The 16,846-nt window shown below is 37.0% G+C and overlaps 2 protein-coding genes across 4 annotated transcripts in view; one reads left to right on the forward strand and one right to left on the reverse strand.

The window, feature by feature from the left end:
* LRRC49 (leucine rich repeat containing 49) overlaps window positions 1-4,507 on the reverse strand; it is a 165,943-nt gene extending 161,436 nt beyond the window's left edge. Inside the window, exons 1-3 of one of the 2 annotated variants that reach the window (XM_032176080.2) lie at window positions 4,211-4,507; window positions 3,517-3,573; window positions 1,244-1,340 (exon numbers count right to left, since the gene is read on the reverse strand). In XM_032176080.2, the coding sequence (XP_032031971.1) occupies window positions 1,244-1,340; window positions 3,517-3,573; window positions 4,211-4,258 (202 nt within the window). In that variant the 5' untranslated portion in view covers window positions 4,259-4,507. The remainder of the gene's footprint in view (window positions 1-1,243; window positions 1,341-3,516; window positions 3,574-4,210) is intronic. The other variant, XM_032176081.3, reaches the window with a different exon arrangement.
* Window positions 4,508-4,517: 10 nt separating this feature from the next.
* THAP10 (THAP domain containing 10) lies at window positions 4,518-16,054 on the forward strand. Of its 2 annotated transcripts, XM_032176088.3 has the most exons (4): window positions 4,518-5,306; window positions 9,386-9,406; window positions 14,500-14,647; window positions 14,757-16,054. In XM_032176088.3, exons 1-4 carry the CDS (start codon window positions 4,878-4,880, stop codon window positions 14,951-14,953), a joined length of 795 nt encoding a protein of 264 aa, XP_032031979.1. In that variant the 5' UTR covers window positions 4,518-4,877; the 3' UTR covers window positions 14,954-16,054. The 2 variants fall into 2 exon arrangements, with proteins under 2 accessions (XP_032031979.1, XP_032031980.1); XM_032176089.3 differs by lacking the exon at window positions 9,386-9,406 and having other exon boundaries at window positions 4,527-5,306.
* The last annotated feature ends 792 nt before the right edge of the window (window positions 16,055-16,846 follow it).

Here is a 16,846-nt window from a genome sequence, read left to right on the forward strand (position 1 = left end):
GTCCTCAAATGTTTACTAACTCCCTACTCTAACTCAAGAAAACCTTAGTGAAAGTACTTAATTTTGATTCGTGATTTCGGGAAAACTTTTAAGATATTGTTACCATAAATGTCAAGGCAATTGACAATGCAAGCATAAAAACCCTAGTTGAGGCTTCACATCTATAATTCTGTACCTAAAAGAGTGACCGGCACACAATACTTGCTTTGTAAATAAGTATTGAACTGAATCAAAGAAGGCAAAGACAGATGTTTTCCACACTGTGGAACTGCAGTTAGGCTGACGTCATGTCCAGCAATTGGCCAAGACAAGAGTGTAGAATGTAGGAAAGAGAAAAGATATGTCAGATTAGATGGGTCCAAGAAGTAGGTCCAGAAATAAAAAGAGAGAGAAAATTAACCAATATTTAAAATCGCCATATGTTCCCACAGTAATAACATGAACAACCTAGAAAGGCCTATACTGATCAGCCCTCTCATATAAACTCCTAAGAGGTAGAGGCAGTTTTGTATATGTGGATTCAGAAGTGTTTAACATGAGCACATTACAGAAAGCTAATGGCTGTCAGCAACAAACTAAGATTCAAATGTGAAGGAACGTTTTCTTTGATTTGAAAAATATATTTCAGAAATATAACCAGATCACATGAGGCAGTATTTGTCAAAGGATGACCCACAAACCATATACCTCAGAATCACTTGTGACATTATTAAAATGCACATTTCCAAATCCCGCTCAAGACCTACAAAATCATAATGGGGAAGATGGAGGGGGAGCACTAAGAATGTGCATTTTTAACAAGATTCCAAGTGATAGACACTAGAGTTTAAAGCCTTTAATATAAAATCTATAATTATATGTGATAGTAACAGGGAAAGATTGTTTCTTCTCTACTCCTGACTTTACATTCTTTCCTGATTTCCTTAATATTTGTGTGCCCATACTCTTACTCTCACTAATTAGCGACTTCCAAATACTGTTCTAATATGGTATTTGAAACATTCTTTTTCCATTCTCTAGTGTATAGCCCACCCTCAAAGTAAAATAATAACAGCTTTTTTCTGTATTGGAAATAATCTACTATGCTACACATATACAACCAATGATTTAAAAAAATACCAAACCAATTTGGTCCCAGTGAACCATTTCATTTTAAATTCAAGTTTATTCGGATCTAGTAATTCAACATTATTAAACACTTAACATTATTCAAAGATAATGACCACATCTGATCTGTACTCACTGACAATACCTTGCCTACTTGAGTAGTTTCTTTCAAGGTCATGTTGTAAAAGTCTACCAGGGAATGACGATGGGTCTTTATTTAGCTTGAATTCAACCTGAAAAACATTATTAAAGAAAAAAATATTTGGAGACGAATTTAACACCAAGCAGTGAAGATAAATTTAAAAAAATATAATAACTGATACACATGGTACAATGTGGATGAACCTTGAAAACATCATGCTAAGTGAAAGAAAACTGACACAAAATACCACTCTGGCAAATCCATAGAGATGGGAAGCATATTTGTGGCTTCCAGGCATTTAAGGGAAGCAAGGAATGGGAAGTAACTGCTTAATGGGTACAGGGATTCCATTTGGAATGACGAAAAAATTCTGGAACTAGATAGAGATGATGGCTGCACCTCTATCATTGTATTTTACCACCCACAAAATCAGGGTCAATTTTATGAGGTCGGATAAAAGATACTCCAAGCTGAGACACTTCCAATCCCTCCACGCTCTCACCACAAATACAATGATTAAAAGAATCATTTGCTACAAAAAAAAGCACACAATATAAATAAAATGCTGTTGAAAAAATCACTGTTTTGATCATTATAATCCTTTTAAATGTCCTATTATAATATAATAAAATTGTATATTTAAGCCTTCTAAGATCTAAAATAATTATCTGGTGGGAGGACTGAGAAAAACAAAACCAGAACAACTTCTTACGATTAGCCACAAAAAACCCCAAATATGTATCTTGAATAAATTAAGATACTTCTAATGTATCCATACTATAAACATTATGTTGGCATTTGCATTATATCCTTAGGAATTATATGACCTAAAGGTATTTTCTCAGAATAGATGTCCACACAAGAGAAAGTGAATGGTTTGGAAAAAATATTTAGATGAGGCACACAGTTCCTAGAAACATTATAATGGTGGAAAAGGATTTGTCCAGAGAAATCAATTAGGAAAGCTCTGGAGAGAATCCATTATGCTCAATTATAATAAATAATATTTTCAATTAATCTAACTGCTGTTTATTTGAGATGATCAAATTGTCTATTTTCTGAGTGTTTACTATTTTCATATTCATATATAATGTAATCAACAGCTGCCTCCTTGACTAACGATGTCCTTCCGTTTACCTTCCTCATGCCTTTTCTTACCCTTCTTCATGCTGTTATGTGTGAACTCTGCCCTTCACTTTAGAGTTCTTCCAGTGACGCCTATTTAATAACTTTTTAGGACACACCTGAATTGTGATGGTTAGAGGTTTCCAACCTGGTCAAAGGAGGAAAAATCATGTTGTGTCTTGAGACATAGTGTGTAGAAAGTAGGTAAGTATAAATGCTGAGGTGAGACAGAAGGGAAAGAAAAACATGTTTATCTCAAAATCTCAAAAATTAAATCAAAAGCCAGAAATTCTAGAAATGCTAGAGACATTATGGGCAAATAGCCCGGGGGAAAAAAATCTCATATTCATTATCGTAACTTCTAAATAACATTAAGTCTAATATGTGTCCACTTCTAACCTGTTTTTTTCTTCCCTGATTTTAAATGGGATGTGTGGATATGCCCTCCCAATTACCATTTTACCTAAGGTGTCATCAGTAGTAAGACATACCATTATTTTACCCTCTATTAAGAAAGAAAAAAAACCTCCCCAATTAAACTATGACACGCCATCAATTTTAAGAAGGCTCCTGATTTCAGAAATGTATAAATATCACTGGGTGCGGTGGCTGTTGCCTGTAATCCCAGCTCTTTGAGAGGCCAAGGCAGGCGGATTGCTTCAGCTCAGGAGCTCAAGAACAGCCTGGGCAACATGGTGAAACCTGTCTCTACAAAACATACAAAAATATTAGCCGGGCGTGGTGGCATGCACCTGTGGTCCCAGCTACTCAGGAGGCTGAGGTGGGAGGATTGTTTGAGCCTGGGAGGCAGAGGTTGCAGTGAGCCAAAATTGTGCCACTGCACCCCAGCGCCCCAGCCTGGGTGATACAGCTAGACCCTGTCTCAAGAAAAAAAAAAAAAAGTGTAAATGTCCAAAAAAAAGCTGTTACCTTTTGTAATCAATAAAATAACATTAAGTTTTTTAAAGAGGGCTATTTTAGCTTTATGTAGGCAGAAAGTAAGAACTAGCTTTAAACTGGAAATCAAAGCAAATCTACTTAAATTTTTCAGTTTAGAATCTATCTACACTTTAAGTCAGGTTGCTATTTGTGTAGAATTTAAAACAATCTTCAATTTAAATGCCAACCTTCTTAAATCTTACTTTGTTTTTTTCAGGAAGCGATGATGTTTGAATAACCAGATGAAGCCCGCAGTTCACCTGAAATGTAAAAATTAAACCATAAAATTTGCTCTTAATAGACAAACACATATTTCCAAAAAAAGGTAGAAATAAAAATATAACAAAAAAATTAGAACACAATGCTCCATTTCTGTTTCTGGTAAGTGATCTTGTTCTGAGGATTTGCTGAAAACAATAAAATCACATCTAAGAATTAAAAGGTTTCACTGATTTATTTTCCAAAATGTCGGCAGCAATTTAACCCTCTAGTTAGTACCTCAGGCTTTCGACATTTGCCATTCAGGTCTAAATAAACATCTCAATGAGACAGGTGAAGGAGGTGGGAGTCCCTAATGATAAATTCTCTTCACAGTTAAAAGGAAAAGAAAAGAAAAAGGAACTGACTGGCCAAAGGAATTTAAATAAACCCAAGCCTTTCACAGCAGACCAGCTCCACCTTCTGGGGAGCCCAGATCCTGGACAAGACTTTGAGTACCCATCATATAATATTAAATTGTGCCTTGGTCCAGCCCACGAACCTCAAACCCTGGTCAGACAATAGCTTGAGTAGACCCAGCGGTCCTGGTCCCAATAATACAGCCCATCTCCTAGGACAAAGACGCCAGTCAGAAAGAGTACCAATGGGAAGAAAGAGAAAGTAGAAGGCCCAACTTACGTTGTTTGCAGCCCGGCCAGAAACAGAGCGATATTTCCCGGGAATCATGATAGGAGACAGTCCAGGTTCTCTGTTAGATCTGCCTTCGAGGTGACGCTACAGCGGAGATTCAAAGAGACCCGAAAGAGGTCATCTCCCAGGCAACCTGCTCCGGGTTACCATGGAAACGACCATTTCCGGTCTGGACCTCTCCCGAATCGATAGAGCCACACAGTCGTTGCAGCTTCTGGTTGTATTCGTGAGAGCCCAGTGCGTCACCACTTCCTCCTTCTATTTTCCCAGCCTCATAAAAACAGAGCGGGAGTATTGGGAGGAGGATAAGCTGGGGAAGAGGCTGGCCACATTGGTTGCTATGACAACCACCACTTCCGGTCCGTTCCTCTTTACGGCCCACCTCAGCGCTGCCCGCGCGAAATTTGTATCCCTCTGCTTGTGTCCACTGGCTCCTGGGGAGCAGTGCAGGGAGGAGGAGGAAGATATCAAAGAGCCCTCCCACTGGGGGCCCCAGATCGCCACTTCCGGTGACCAGAGGTAGGGAAGGAAACAATCCCGACCCGGAGTGGACAGGTGAGGAGGGGAGGACTTGCCTCGCCGAGGCCGCTGCGAGGAGCGTGCCCAAGGGCGAAGGTCCAGGGAGCCCGGCTCCCGCGCACCGAAGACGGTCGCCATGCCGGCCCGTTGTGTGGCCGCCCACTGCGGCAACACCACCAAGTCTGGGAAGTCGCTGTTCCGCTTCCCCAAAGACCGGGCCGTGCGGCTGCTCTGGGACCGCTTCGTGCGGGGCTGCCGCGCCGACTGGTACGGAGGCAATGACCGCTCGGTGATCTGCTCTGACCACTTTGCCCCAGCCTGTTTTGACGTCTCTTCGGTTATCCAGAAGAACCTGCGCTTCTCCCAGCGCCTGAGGCTGGTTGCAGGCGCCGTGCCCACCCTGCACCGGGTGCCCGCCCCGGCATTTAAGGGGGGAGAGGAGGGAGACCAAGCAGGCCGCCCGGACACGAGAGGAGAGCTCCAGGCAGCCAGGCATTCTGAGGCTGCCCCAGGTCCAGTCTCCTGTACACGCCCCCGAGCTGGGAAGCAGGCTGCGGCTTCACAGGTAAAGAGAGACCACCGAAGGTTGTGTAAGGAACCCTGGACTCTAGCTGGGCTCCTCCACTTAGTGTCACCTTGGGAAAGGCACCTCATCTCAAAAGTTCCTGTTTTCTAATCTGCAAAGTTAGGGGTGTGCTTTAGAGGTGATCTCCAAGGTCCCACTTAGCATTAACATTTTGGAATTAAGTGACCCAGTTAATTCCTTCTAACTGCTCCTCCCCCAAAACACACACACACACACACACACACATATATATATATATATATACAGTCTTGTCCTGCAGAGTAGTGAGTTGCTTTCACTCGCTGCTCCAGAGTTTTTAAATAGAAAGGGTTTAATTTGAGCAAATCTCCAGGATTGGAGTGCTTGAAACTTGTGTTTGCATAATATTACATAAGCTTGAGGAAAGTCCTTTATTTGTATCACAAATGATGGGGCGAAGGAGATGTGGAGCTACAGATGAAGATGGAGCTTGCTAATAAATCCCTTAAGCTTCCTTTTGACTGATAACTAGCTCTAGCTGCCTTTAAATTCAGTATCCCTGGTGAGCTGAATTTCCCCATCTTGCTCTCTTCTGCCTACTTTTCTGTTCCTTCTAAACATTGTTTGCACTCATTTTGCATCTAGTTACTACTACCTTCTTCCCCACTTACCATTTTAAAGAAAACTTTCCAGCCTTCCTTGTGATAAACTTCAGCCTTACCACCATTACACAGATTAAATTATAGCAAGAGGTTAGTAATTTCCTCAGGGGTCTGTAATCCTTACTTAGGTCCGGTTGCCAGACCAACACTCTTTCTGCAGTGCTAACCTGCTTCCTACATTGGGGTGGTTGTTTAAGACCCTTTAATGGCATCTTGCAATTATTAAGATAAAGAGCAAAATTATTAACCCAATTTACATGGCTCTGCATGTTTTTTCCCCCTGCATACCACACTAGCCCTATCCAAGGCCACTGTCCCTGTTGCTCACTGTGTACCATCATGCTGACCTTTCAGTTCTTGGACATACTATACTATATTACTTCCTACCAACAGGACTTTGCTCAGTTGTTCCATGTATTATAATATCCTGGAACTATGCCCTCCCACTCCCATCATTACCAATTAAGTCTTTTTCCTTTAAAAATCAGCTAAACATTTTCGCCTTGATCCCTTAGTTATGTACTCTCATTCTTCGTGTACTCCATGTGATTCAATAGCACAGATACTTCAGTAGCACTTACCATAATTGCCATGAAATAATTGTGTAGTTTGCTTAATATTTGTTTCTCATATTAGAATGTAAGCTCCATGAGAGCTAGGATCATGTTTGCCATTGTATTGCAGTGCCTAAAACAATATTTTACAAATTTAAGTAATTCAATAAATATTTATGGAATGATTACATGACTATAGGAACAAATTTTTGCATTATAATTGAATTTTCAATTATCTGCCAGTTTGCCTCCTCACCAAGCTGTATACCTCTCAAGATAGCTGTCCTTTCCTTGAACCATCTGTCCAGCATCACCACCTATGCAAACTTTGCCCAAACATATACATCCATATACATATGAGAGATAAATACTAAACATGTGCCACACACATCCCCCTACACCATTTTTCTTCTTCATAATTACACAACCTAATAAAAAATTGGGAGAAGAAAAGCCAAGTTAGTCAAACAACCAAAGTCTTTATAACCCATAAAAACTAACCATTGGGAAACAGATCCAACATACATAATAAATCTGTTTTCCGTTTAGTAAATGTAACCAGCCAACATTTATAACAATCCATAGTACATTAATATACTTGCTGAATTACTAGAAAACTATGTGTGAGTTCTAAAATAGTCACTTTAAAAGTATATAATGTTAAAAAAAAGATTTTGAGTTGATAGCAATAAATGTTTAGCCTGGTCTGGATAAAGAACCCTAATCACATCGCTAAAAAATTGGCTTGTCTATCTGACTTCTTCCCGTACCCAATGTTTTTCTTCCCAATCCCAGGACTAACTGTCTAAAAATCAGATTTCCAGTCATTCTACAACATTTATTGAAGAGCTATTGTAGACACTGTTCTGGGTGCTTGGTGCTAGATGTAGATAAATATAAATATGAATGTTACTTATCTTTAGGGGGCTTCCAAAAAGACACCACTTCCAAGGAAAGAAAGGGGCTTGATTATTGTTTTCCCTTAACTGTTAATTTTGCATTCTTTTTTTAAAAACCCAACTGAATTTTTTAAATTGTTTACTTGAACTATAGCAAATACACAGAAAAGTGAACAAATCTTAAGTGGACAAGTCATTAAATTATCATAAACTGAACATGTGTAACTACAACCCAAGTCAAAGAAACAGAACATTGCTAGCACCCTAGGAGTCCCTATATCACCCCATATCCAGCCCCTCCCCTCTCCCCAAAGGTAACCAAGTTTGCTTTTTTTTTTTTTTTTTTTGGATTTCATATAAATCAAATCATACTGTAGCCATTTTCTGTGTCTGGCTTCTTTTGTTCAACATTACATTTTTGAGATTCATCCATATTGTTGCATATAACAGTAGTTCGTTTTCATTATTATGTAGTATTCCATTGTGTGAATATACCAAAATTTGTCTGTCTATTGTTGAACATTTGGGTTGCTACCCATTGGGGCTATCATAAGTAATACTACTATAAACTCTCTTGTAATGTGTTGTGGTCCACATGTGCACACATTTCTGAGGATATATACCTAGAATTGCTGGGTCATAGTATTATATTAAACTTCAGTAGATAATACCAAATAGTTTTCTAAAATACTTGTACCAATTTACACTTCTACCACAAGTATGATAGTTTCCATTGTTCCACATTCTTGCCCATACGTGGGATTTCTAGTCTTTCACATCTGAGTCCATTTGCAGAGTGTGTAGTAGTGTTTTTGCTTTTCATCCCCTGATTACTGATGAAATTAGTAAGGAAACACTTTTTCAAATATTAATTGGATATTTGGGTAGCCTTCAGTGACATGCCCTTTTAAATCTATCCCATTTTTCTGTTGGATTGTCTGTCTTTTCTTGTTGATTTAGAATTTTTGATAGATTCTACCTGGAAGTCCTTTTTCAGTTAAATGTTTTTATCTTCTCCCACTATGGGTTGCCTCTTGGTTCTTAATAATGTCTTTTGATGTACTGAAGTTCTTAATTCTGATGTAGTCCAAATTAGCAATAATTTTCTTTATGCTTAATACTTAAAACATTCTACTATGCTGTTTGTAATAAACTTTGTTGTTTTTACTTTTTATATTTAGATCTAATTCAGAATTGATTTTTGTGTTTGGTGTGAGGTAGGATTTAAGTTTCATTTTTCCCAACATTGATACCCATTTGACTCAGCATCTTTTACTGAAACTAGTAGCATTTCTTCTTGGCCTTGCAATGTCAACTTTGTCATAAATCAAGTGCCCTTTATATGCATAGGTCTGTTTCCACATACTTTATTCTGTCTCACTTATCTGTTTGCCTAAGCAAAAGTATCACAGTGTCTTATATAGCTTTATTAAGAATTAATATTCAATTGATTAATACCTCTTACCTTGTTCATGTTTGTGGATATTTTGACTATGTTGGACTCTTTAGATTTCTAGATACATTTCAGAATTGGTTTGTCAATTTTCACAAATTACCTACTAGGATTTTGATTATGACTCCATGGAATTCATAAATGAATGTGGGAATAAATGGCATATTGACAATATTGACTCTCCTAATCCATGAACATATATCTCCATTTATTTGGGTTTTTAAATTTCTCTTAAAAGTGTTTTATGGCATTTGATGTAGAAGTCTTATATATCTTTCATTAGATTTATTCACAGCTATTTGATTTTGCTACTATAAATGGTATTTTAAATTTTATAATCTGTAAGTGTATATTGATAAATTAATTTTTGTTGAACTTGTATCCAAAAACCTTGTTAAACTCACTTATTAATATCAGTAGTTTATAAATTCTCTTGAATTCTATACATGTACAAAAATATCATCTGAAAAAAGTGTTTGATGTTTGCGTTTTTATTTCGTATTCTTCCTGTTGCACTGGCTTGAACCTCCAGTACAGTGTGGGAACAGAAGAGGTGAGGGGAATCCTTTTCTCATTCCTAATTTCAGAGGGAAAGCCTTTAATATTTCCCCATTTGATATGATTTTTACTATAGTTTTTTATAGCTCTCTTTGTAATAAAAAGAAATGTTCCCCTTTATTCCTAGTTTAGATTATAAATAACAGTGAATTTTATCAAATGGTTGTTCTCAATCTATTAAGGATAACATTTTTATTATGTTAATATAGTAAATTATATTGCTTGGTTTTAAAATATAGAATCAAACTTGCATGGCTAAAATAAACTCAATTTGGTCAAAGTGCTTTATTTTTTCCCATATTGCTTAATAAAATATTAGCTAAAATAAAATATTTAGGATTTTTGTATCTGTGTGCATGAGTGAAACTGGTCTACAGTTTTTTTCTTTCTTGGAATGCCTTTCTCAGGTTTGGTATGAAGATTATGCCAACAGATTTGGAATTGTTCTCTGTTTTTTCATTCTCTGGAAATGTTCATAAAAAATGGCATATATGCATTAATAAATTTGGTATTAATATTTGTTAGAATTCACTGATAAGAGGGGAGTTTTCCTTTTGGAAAGGTTTTTTATGATGGATTCAATTTCTTTGTTATAAGGTTATTCAGAGTTCTTTTGTTTATCCATTTTCATAAATAGTATTTTTTAATTTGTCTGTTCTATCTAAATTTTTAAATGTATTGACACAAAACCTTCATGATAATCTTGTATTTGAAAAAAATTCTGTTTGAGCCGAGGTAATTTTTGCTTTTTCATTTTTTCTTGATCAGCTTCACCAGATGGTTTATCGATTTTTTTTTTTCCGTTTTAGACGGAGGCTCACTCTGTCACACAGGCTGAAGTGCAGTGGCTCAATCTCGGCTCACTACAAACTCTGCCACCCGGGTTCAAGCGATTCTCCTGTCTCAGGCTCCCGAGTAGCTGGGATTACATGTGCCTGCCACCGCGCCGGCTAATTTTTGTATTTTTAGTAGAGATGGGGTTTCACCATCTTGGCCAGGCTGGTCTTGAACTCCTAACCTTGTAATCCACCTGCCTCAGCCTCCCAAAGTGCTGGGATTACAGGCATGAGCCACCACACCCCACCGGTTTATCAATTTTTATTAGTCTTTTCCAAGAACAGACTTTGCCTTGTTGATCTTCTCTCTAGAATTTTTTTCATTTATTTCGCTTATTCATTATTCCCTTCCTCTACTTTTTAAAATTTTGTCCACTGCTCTGTCTTTAAATTCTTAAGAAGTTAAATTATATCATTGATTTTCAGAATTTTTATGGTGAATGTTAAATGGCACAGCTAAGTTTCACAAGCTTATTTCCTAAATGTAGAATTCAGTAGAGTGGTGTTGATAGAGGAAAACCTGGGTCCTGAGAAGGGGATATGTTAGAGATATTTTGTGGAATACTTTTTGCATGATATTAATAATTCTAACCTAAATTAAGCCCAATTAATTTTTCTATCGTAATATATGCATTAAAGATTATAAGTCCCCACCTAACATGGCTTTACTGAATCTTACAAGTTTTAGGTATGGAGTATTTTTATTATTTAGCATAAAATATCTAATTTCCATTGTGATTTTATCTTTTATTCGTGGGTTAATTAAAAGTATATTTTTTAATTTCCATATCTCTGGGTATTTTTTAGTTAAATTTTTTTTTTTTTTTTTTTTTTTTGACTGAGTCGGGGTCTGTCTCTCTGGCCGGCGTGCGGTGGCGCGATCTCGGCTCACTGCAAGCTCCGCCTCCCGGGTTCACGCCATTCTCCTGCCTCAGCCTCTCCGAGTAGCTGGGACTACAGGCGCCCGCCGCCACGCCCGGCTAATTTTTTTGTATTTTTAGTAGAGACGGGGTTTCACCGTGGTCTCGATCTCCTGACCTCGTGATCCGCCCGCCTCGGCCTCCCAAAGTGCTGGGATTACAAGCGTGAGCCACCGCGCCCGGCCTTAAATTTTTGCAATAGCTTTCTAGGTCAATTACACTACTGCCAGAGAAAATACAATATATGGACTTAATCTTTTGAAATTTGTTGAAACTTGTAACATGCCCAAAATAGTTTTTTAAATGTTCCATATGTACTTGAAATGAATGTGCGTACTGCACTTGGATAGTGTTCCACTGATGTCTATTAATCATGTTTAAATTTCCTATATCCTTTTGGAATTTTTATCTTAATTAGTTACTAAGAAAGTGATGTTGCAATCTTCCACTGCGATTTTGAATCTACATATTAATCTTCAAATTCTACCCATTTTGTAGTATAGATCTTGAAGCTATGTTATTAGGTTATTAGCAATGTTGTTACATATGTATATATTTTGAAGCTATGTTATTAGGTATGTAGTGCTAATATAGCAACACCAGCTTTCTTTAACTTAGTGTTTGCATAGTACATCTGTTTCCATCCTTCTACTTTCAATCTTTCTGTGTCCTTAAAAGTTTAGGCATTATTCTGTCTTATGGTTACCCCATTGAAGAGAATGTATCTTTTTTCCTCTGGCTGCTAATTAAGTTTTTCTCTTCATTTTCCAGTTTTACTGTATTGTGCATAGGTTTGGTTTCTGTTGTTTTTATTTTGATAAATAGAAAGGGTTTATAGTACTTTTGTAAAACCATGTCTTAATGCCTTCTATCCATTTTGATAAATTCTCAGCTATTATTTGTTCAAATATTGTGTCTGCCCCATTTTATGTTATACTTTTAAATCTTATCCCTTATGTCTGTTATGACATTTTCTATATTTTCTGTTTTCCTTTTGTCTCTTTCTGCCTCATTCTAGATACTTTCTTTTGACTCATGTGCTGGTGGATTAATACGTGCCTGGAAATTCTGCCTCTAAGCTTTTAATCTGAAGAAGCAATCAGATATCTGCACAAGAGATTTATGTTCAAATATTTCTAGTAATATGGATTGTTTTAATAAATTGTAGTATATCTGTATAATACATTCCTATGTGGCAATAAAAATTATGATTTAGAATATTTAATAACACATTATATATAAAATAAGTGGGAAAACTAAGTTATAAAGCATTATATTATCTCAATTTTTAAAAATACACAGGAAAAGACAAAAAACATCAAAATATAAAGTTTTAGCTATGGATTGTGAGATTATGACTAATTTTTAGCTTCTTTTTGCTTCTCTGGTGCAAATTTTTGCGGTAAAAAATGTATTATTGTTATAAAGGGAATAAAAGTTATTTTTTAAACACTGATTAAATTTCTAAAACTATTTTATCCAGAATATACCTTTTTGTAAAGAAATATGTGTTTATTCTGGACTTTGACAATACTTGGCTTAGAAGTAGATATAACTAGTGAAAATTGGTCATGATTTAATAAACGTGGAGATAAACCCTTTAAATAAGATTCGTGTTACAAAGGGACTCTTCACAAGAATTTCTTTACAAAGTTTCTTTTTTTTTTCCGTGTGTGTGTGTGTGTGTGTGTGTGTGTGTGTGTGTGTGTGTGTGTATGTATGTGTTTGAAACAGAGCCTCGCTCTGTCGCCCAGGCTGGAGTGCAGTGGTGTGATTTTGGCTCACTGCAACCTCTGCCTCCCGGCTTCAAGCAATTATTGTGCCTCAGCCTCCCGAGTAGCTGATGTGCCACCATGCCAGCTAATTTTTGTATTTTAGTAGAGGTGGGGTTTCACCATGTTGGCTAAGCTGATCTTGAACTCCTGACCTCAAGTGATCCGCCTGCCTCAGCCTCCTGAAGTGCTGGGAGGCGTGAGCTACTGTGCCCGGCCACAAAGTTTCTTTAACTTGGGTATCAATAGCCTATGGTACAGCCACCAAAGACACCTACTAAAATATGTTTTCAGTGGTTTGAAGGCAGCTGCCACTACTGCTAAACACTTTAATTTTGTTTTCATTTCTCTATCACTTACTTTCCCTCCTCCCAGGCCCTCTTAACTTTTCCAGATATCTTTTCTTACCCTCTTCCACATAATCTCTAGGTACCCTGTCTTATATTACCTTTTACATATCAAAACCCTCCTTCTTTCTACCTCTTACTCATGTTAGTTCCCCCACAAATCAAATTTCACCGCCTGGCACAATAGCACACGCCTGTAATCTCAGCACTTTGGGAGGCTGAGGCAGGCGGATCACTTGAGGCCAGGAGTTTGAGACCAGCCTGGTCACCATGGTGAAACATTATCTCTACTAAAAATACAAAAAATTAGCCAGGCATGGTGGCAAGCACCTGTAATCCCAGCTACTTGGGAGGCTGAGGCACGAGAATTGCTTGAACCCAGGAGGTAGATGTTGCAGTGAGCCAAGATCATGCTTCTGCACTCCGGCCTGGGTGACAGAGGGAGATCCCTGTATCAAAAAAAAAAAAAATTCTATTTCACAATGTAGTTTTTCTCAGGAAAGTATTAAAAGTCATTTATCTTATTAAAGGAGACTTCTATAAAGTATAAAGAACAAATGATTAGGTTTTCTAGAATAATATGACTGCTAAGATATCAAATAAGTTAATACCTATAGTATCATCTCAGCTGGGCGCGGTGCCTCACGCCTGTAATCCCAACACTTTGGGAGGCCGAGGCGGGCAGATCACCTGAGGTCAGGAGTTCGAGACCCGCCTGGATAACATGGTGAAACCCTGTTTCTACTAAAAATACAAAAAAATTAGCTGGGCATGGTGGCGCCTGCCTGTAATACCAGCTACTTGGGAAGCTGAGGCAGGAGAATCACTTGAATCCGGCAGTCAGAGATTGCAGTGAGCCGAGATCGCACCATTGCACTCCAGCTTGGGCAACAAGAGCAAAACTCCATCTCAAAAAAAAAAAAAAAGTATTATCTCTTCTAGCTGTTGATTTAAGAAAAAAAAATTAGTTGTAAGCAAATAGCTTATGCATTCTGGCTGACCAGAATTCATGATTTATAAGTGGAAAAAAGACAGTATGGCAGAATTCATAAAAGCTTGGACTATAGATTCACCTTGCCTAGGTTCAAATATCAGCCTTACTAATATGTGACTGAAAATTTTCAGCTGTACTGTTTTACTACTTGTAACTTTTGAAAGATAAAACCCTATAAAGTACACTTTAATATGATTCTCCTCTGATTTATATTTTTAGATTACATGTGAAAATGAAGTTGTACAAACCCAACCCCATGCTGATAATCCATCTAATATTGTCACTTCAGTACCTACTCACTGTGAAGAAGGCCCAGTGCATAAAAGTACACAAATTTCTTTGAAAAGGCCCCGTCACCGTAGTGTGGGTATGTTTTGACTCTTCAATGGATTAAGCAATTGAATTGATCTTTTGTATATTAAAGATGTATGAAAAGCAAAGTTAACTCATAGGTACTTATGCTTGTTCTCTTTCAGGTATTCAAGCCAAAGTGAAAGCGTTTGGAAAAAGACTGTGTAATGCAACTACTCAGACAGATGAATTGTGGTCTAGAACTTCCTCTCTCTTTGACATTTACTCCAGTGATTCAGAAACAGATACAGACTGGGATATCAAGAGTGAACAGAGTGATTTGTCTTATATAGCTGTACAGGTGAAAGAAGAAACATGTTAAAAACTCAACATCAAATGCTCTGATGTGCTATAGATTTTCAAATCTTTACTCACATAATTATCTCTTTGCTATTATAAATCTTTCACTTCAAGATAATTTGACAGTTGAGTATCAGCAAAATTTGTTTAGCTCTAAGGCAAAAGTTTGCTTGCTTGCCAACACAATGAAGATAATCCCTACCCACAAACATCCCTATTCTTTACTTTCACCCTTTTTTTTTCTTTTAATCCTTTTGGTAGAAATCAGGTTACAAAGCAAAACCACAATATCAACAACATTTCCTAATCAAAATTAAGCATTGAATATTTGTTTAAGCTTAGTTCAGAAGCAATGCTTCTATGGGACTTGACATTTGCTAGTTAGAATGTCCCTACTCTTCTAAATAATTTGAAGGTATAGAGCAGTAACACAGTAACAGTGAGCACAGCCAAGCCTGACACTACTAAATGATTTGGTAGTGAAGCCAGGACATCTACCCTTGACTATTTTTTATGTTATTTATTTATTAGTTTGTCCATTTGTAACATATATAGATCTGTCCTGTGAGCATTTCTGATGAATCTATGGTTCTTACAGAAATTTTTCAAAGGGAATAAATTTAGAGATAGAGTTTTCATATACTTACATTAACTTATTAGTGAAATCTGTTTGCATCAGTGCTTACTGCAACACATTAATTAGCTTGATTAATTTAGATTAGAATCATTAACATCATGAAGAAAAGTACTACATTTCTAATGTATTCCCATTGCAGGTGTTAGGTTTTTTTTCTGTCAACACCTCTCTTTTGAATTCTACATTTGAGAAATAAGCATGGAAATATTAGCTGCCCCATCTGCCATTCACCAGGAAAAGTTTCTATGGCAATACCATGAAGTAAACTGTTACAATAGTTTCTGAGAAGCATACTATAACTCTGATCTTCCATTGAGAATAACAAAAATAAATATCAATTTTACACCTCATATATCTTCTTAGTTCTGGATAATTAGAAGAACTTGCATGTATTTTTATCCTAGAAAGTTTAAATAATACATCAAAGTTATTTTCTTCCAAATCTAATTTTATGTCTGCTTTAAGGAAAATAAAATATTAATAGGAGTTGTGAGCCTGAACAATGATTGTGTAAAAACATAGCATTATTATTACTTTCATTATTGTTATTGCTATTTTGACTTGAATTTGAGATGACTGTTTTTTGTTTGCTTGTTTTAGAGACAGGGTCTTGTTCTATCACCCAGGCTGGAATGTAGTGGTGCCATCAGAGCTCATTGTAACCTCAAACTCCTGGACTCAGACGATCCTCCCACCTCAGTCTCCCGAGTAGCTAGGACTATAGGTGTGCGCCACCATACCCAGCTAATTTGTTTTTTAAATTTTTTGTAAAGATGGGGTCTCACTACATTGCCCAGACTGGTCTCAAACTCCTGGTCTCAAGCAATCCTGCCACCTCAGTCTCCCAGAGTGCTGAGATTACAGGCATGAGTCACTGGACCTGGCCTGTTTTAAGAGAGCATTATGTTTTAAAATGAATCACATAAATCTTCTGAAGCTAAATACCATCAATAAGTACTCTTTGAGCTTGGAAATAGCCTATCTCCTTAATTCAAACCATAATGAAGTTACATGCCCATTTGTCCCCAAATTTCACTGCCATGAACCTACTTCATTTCTACATGTTAAACAGTTTTGACAGCCATGTCAACACTTTTTTTTTACTCTTCACTTAGTTTTCTTCTTCTACCAATTGAGTATTTATACTTGATTTGTTGATTTACATGATCTCATAATTTATTGTGTAGTGTTTCACTGCCCTTCACAGCAAAAGGAAATACTGGCTTTATTTTAAATGACGTATAAGGAACTTATAGTTTATATTATATTGTTTGATTT

Source organism: Hylobates moloch, unplaced genomic scaffold (assembly GCF_009828535.3).
Source record: "Hylobates moloch isolate HMO894 unplaced genomic scaffold, HMol_V3 SCAFFOLD_14, whole genome shotgun sequence".
Classification (NCBI taxonomy): Eukaryota; Metazoa; Chordata; class Mammalia; order Primates; family Hylobatidae; genus Hylobates; species Hylobates moloch.

Excerpts from the sequence above, each read along its gene's own strand:
- THAP10 (XM_032176088.3), top strand. The coding sequence starts at position 4,878 with ATGCCGGCCCGTTGTGTGGCCGCCCACTGCGGCAACACCACCAAGTCT. Across the intron at positions 5,307-9,385 it reads AGCAGGCTGCGGCTTCACAG|TACAGTGTGGGAACAGAAGA; the intron begins GTAAAGAGAGAC and ends TTGAACCTCCAG. Across the intron at positions 9,407-14,499 it reads ACAGTGTGGGAACAGAAGAG|ATTACATGTGAAAATGAAGT; the intron begins GTGAGGGGAATC and ends TTATATTTTTAG.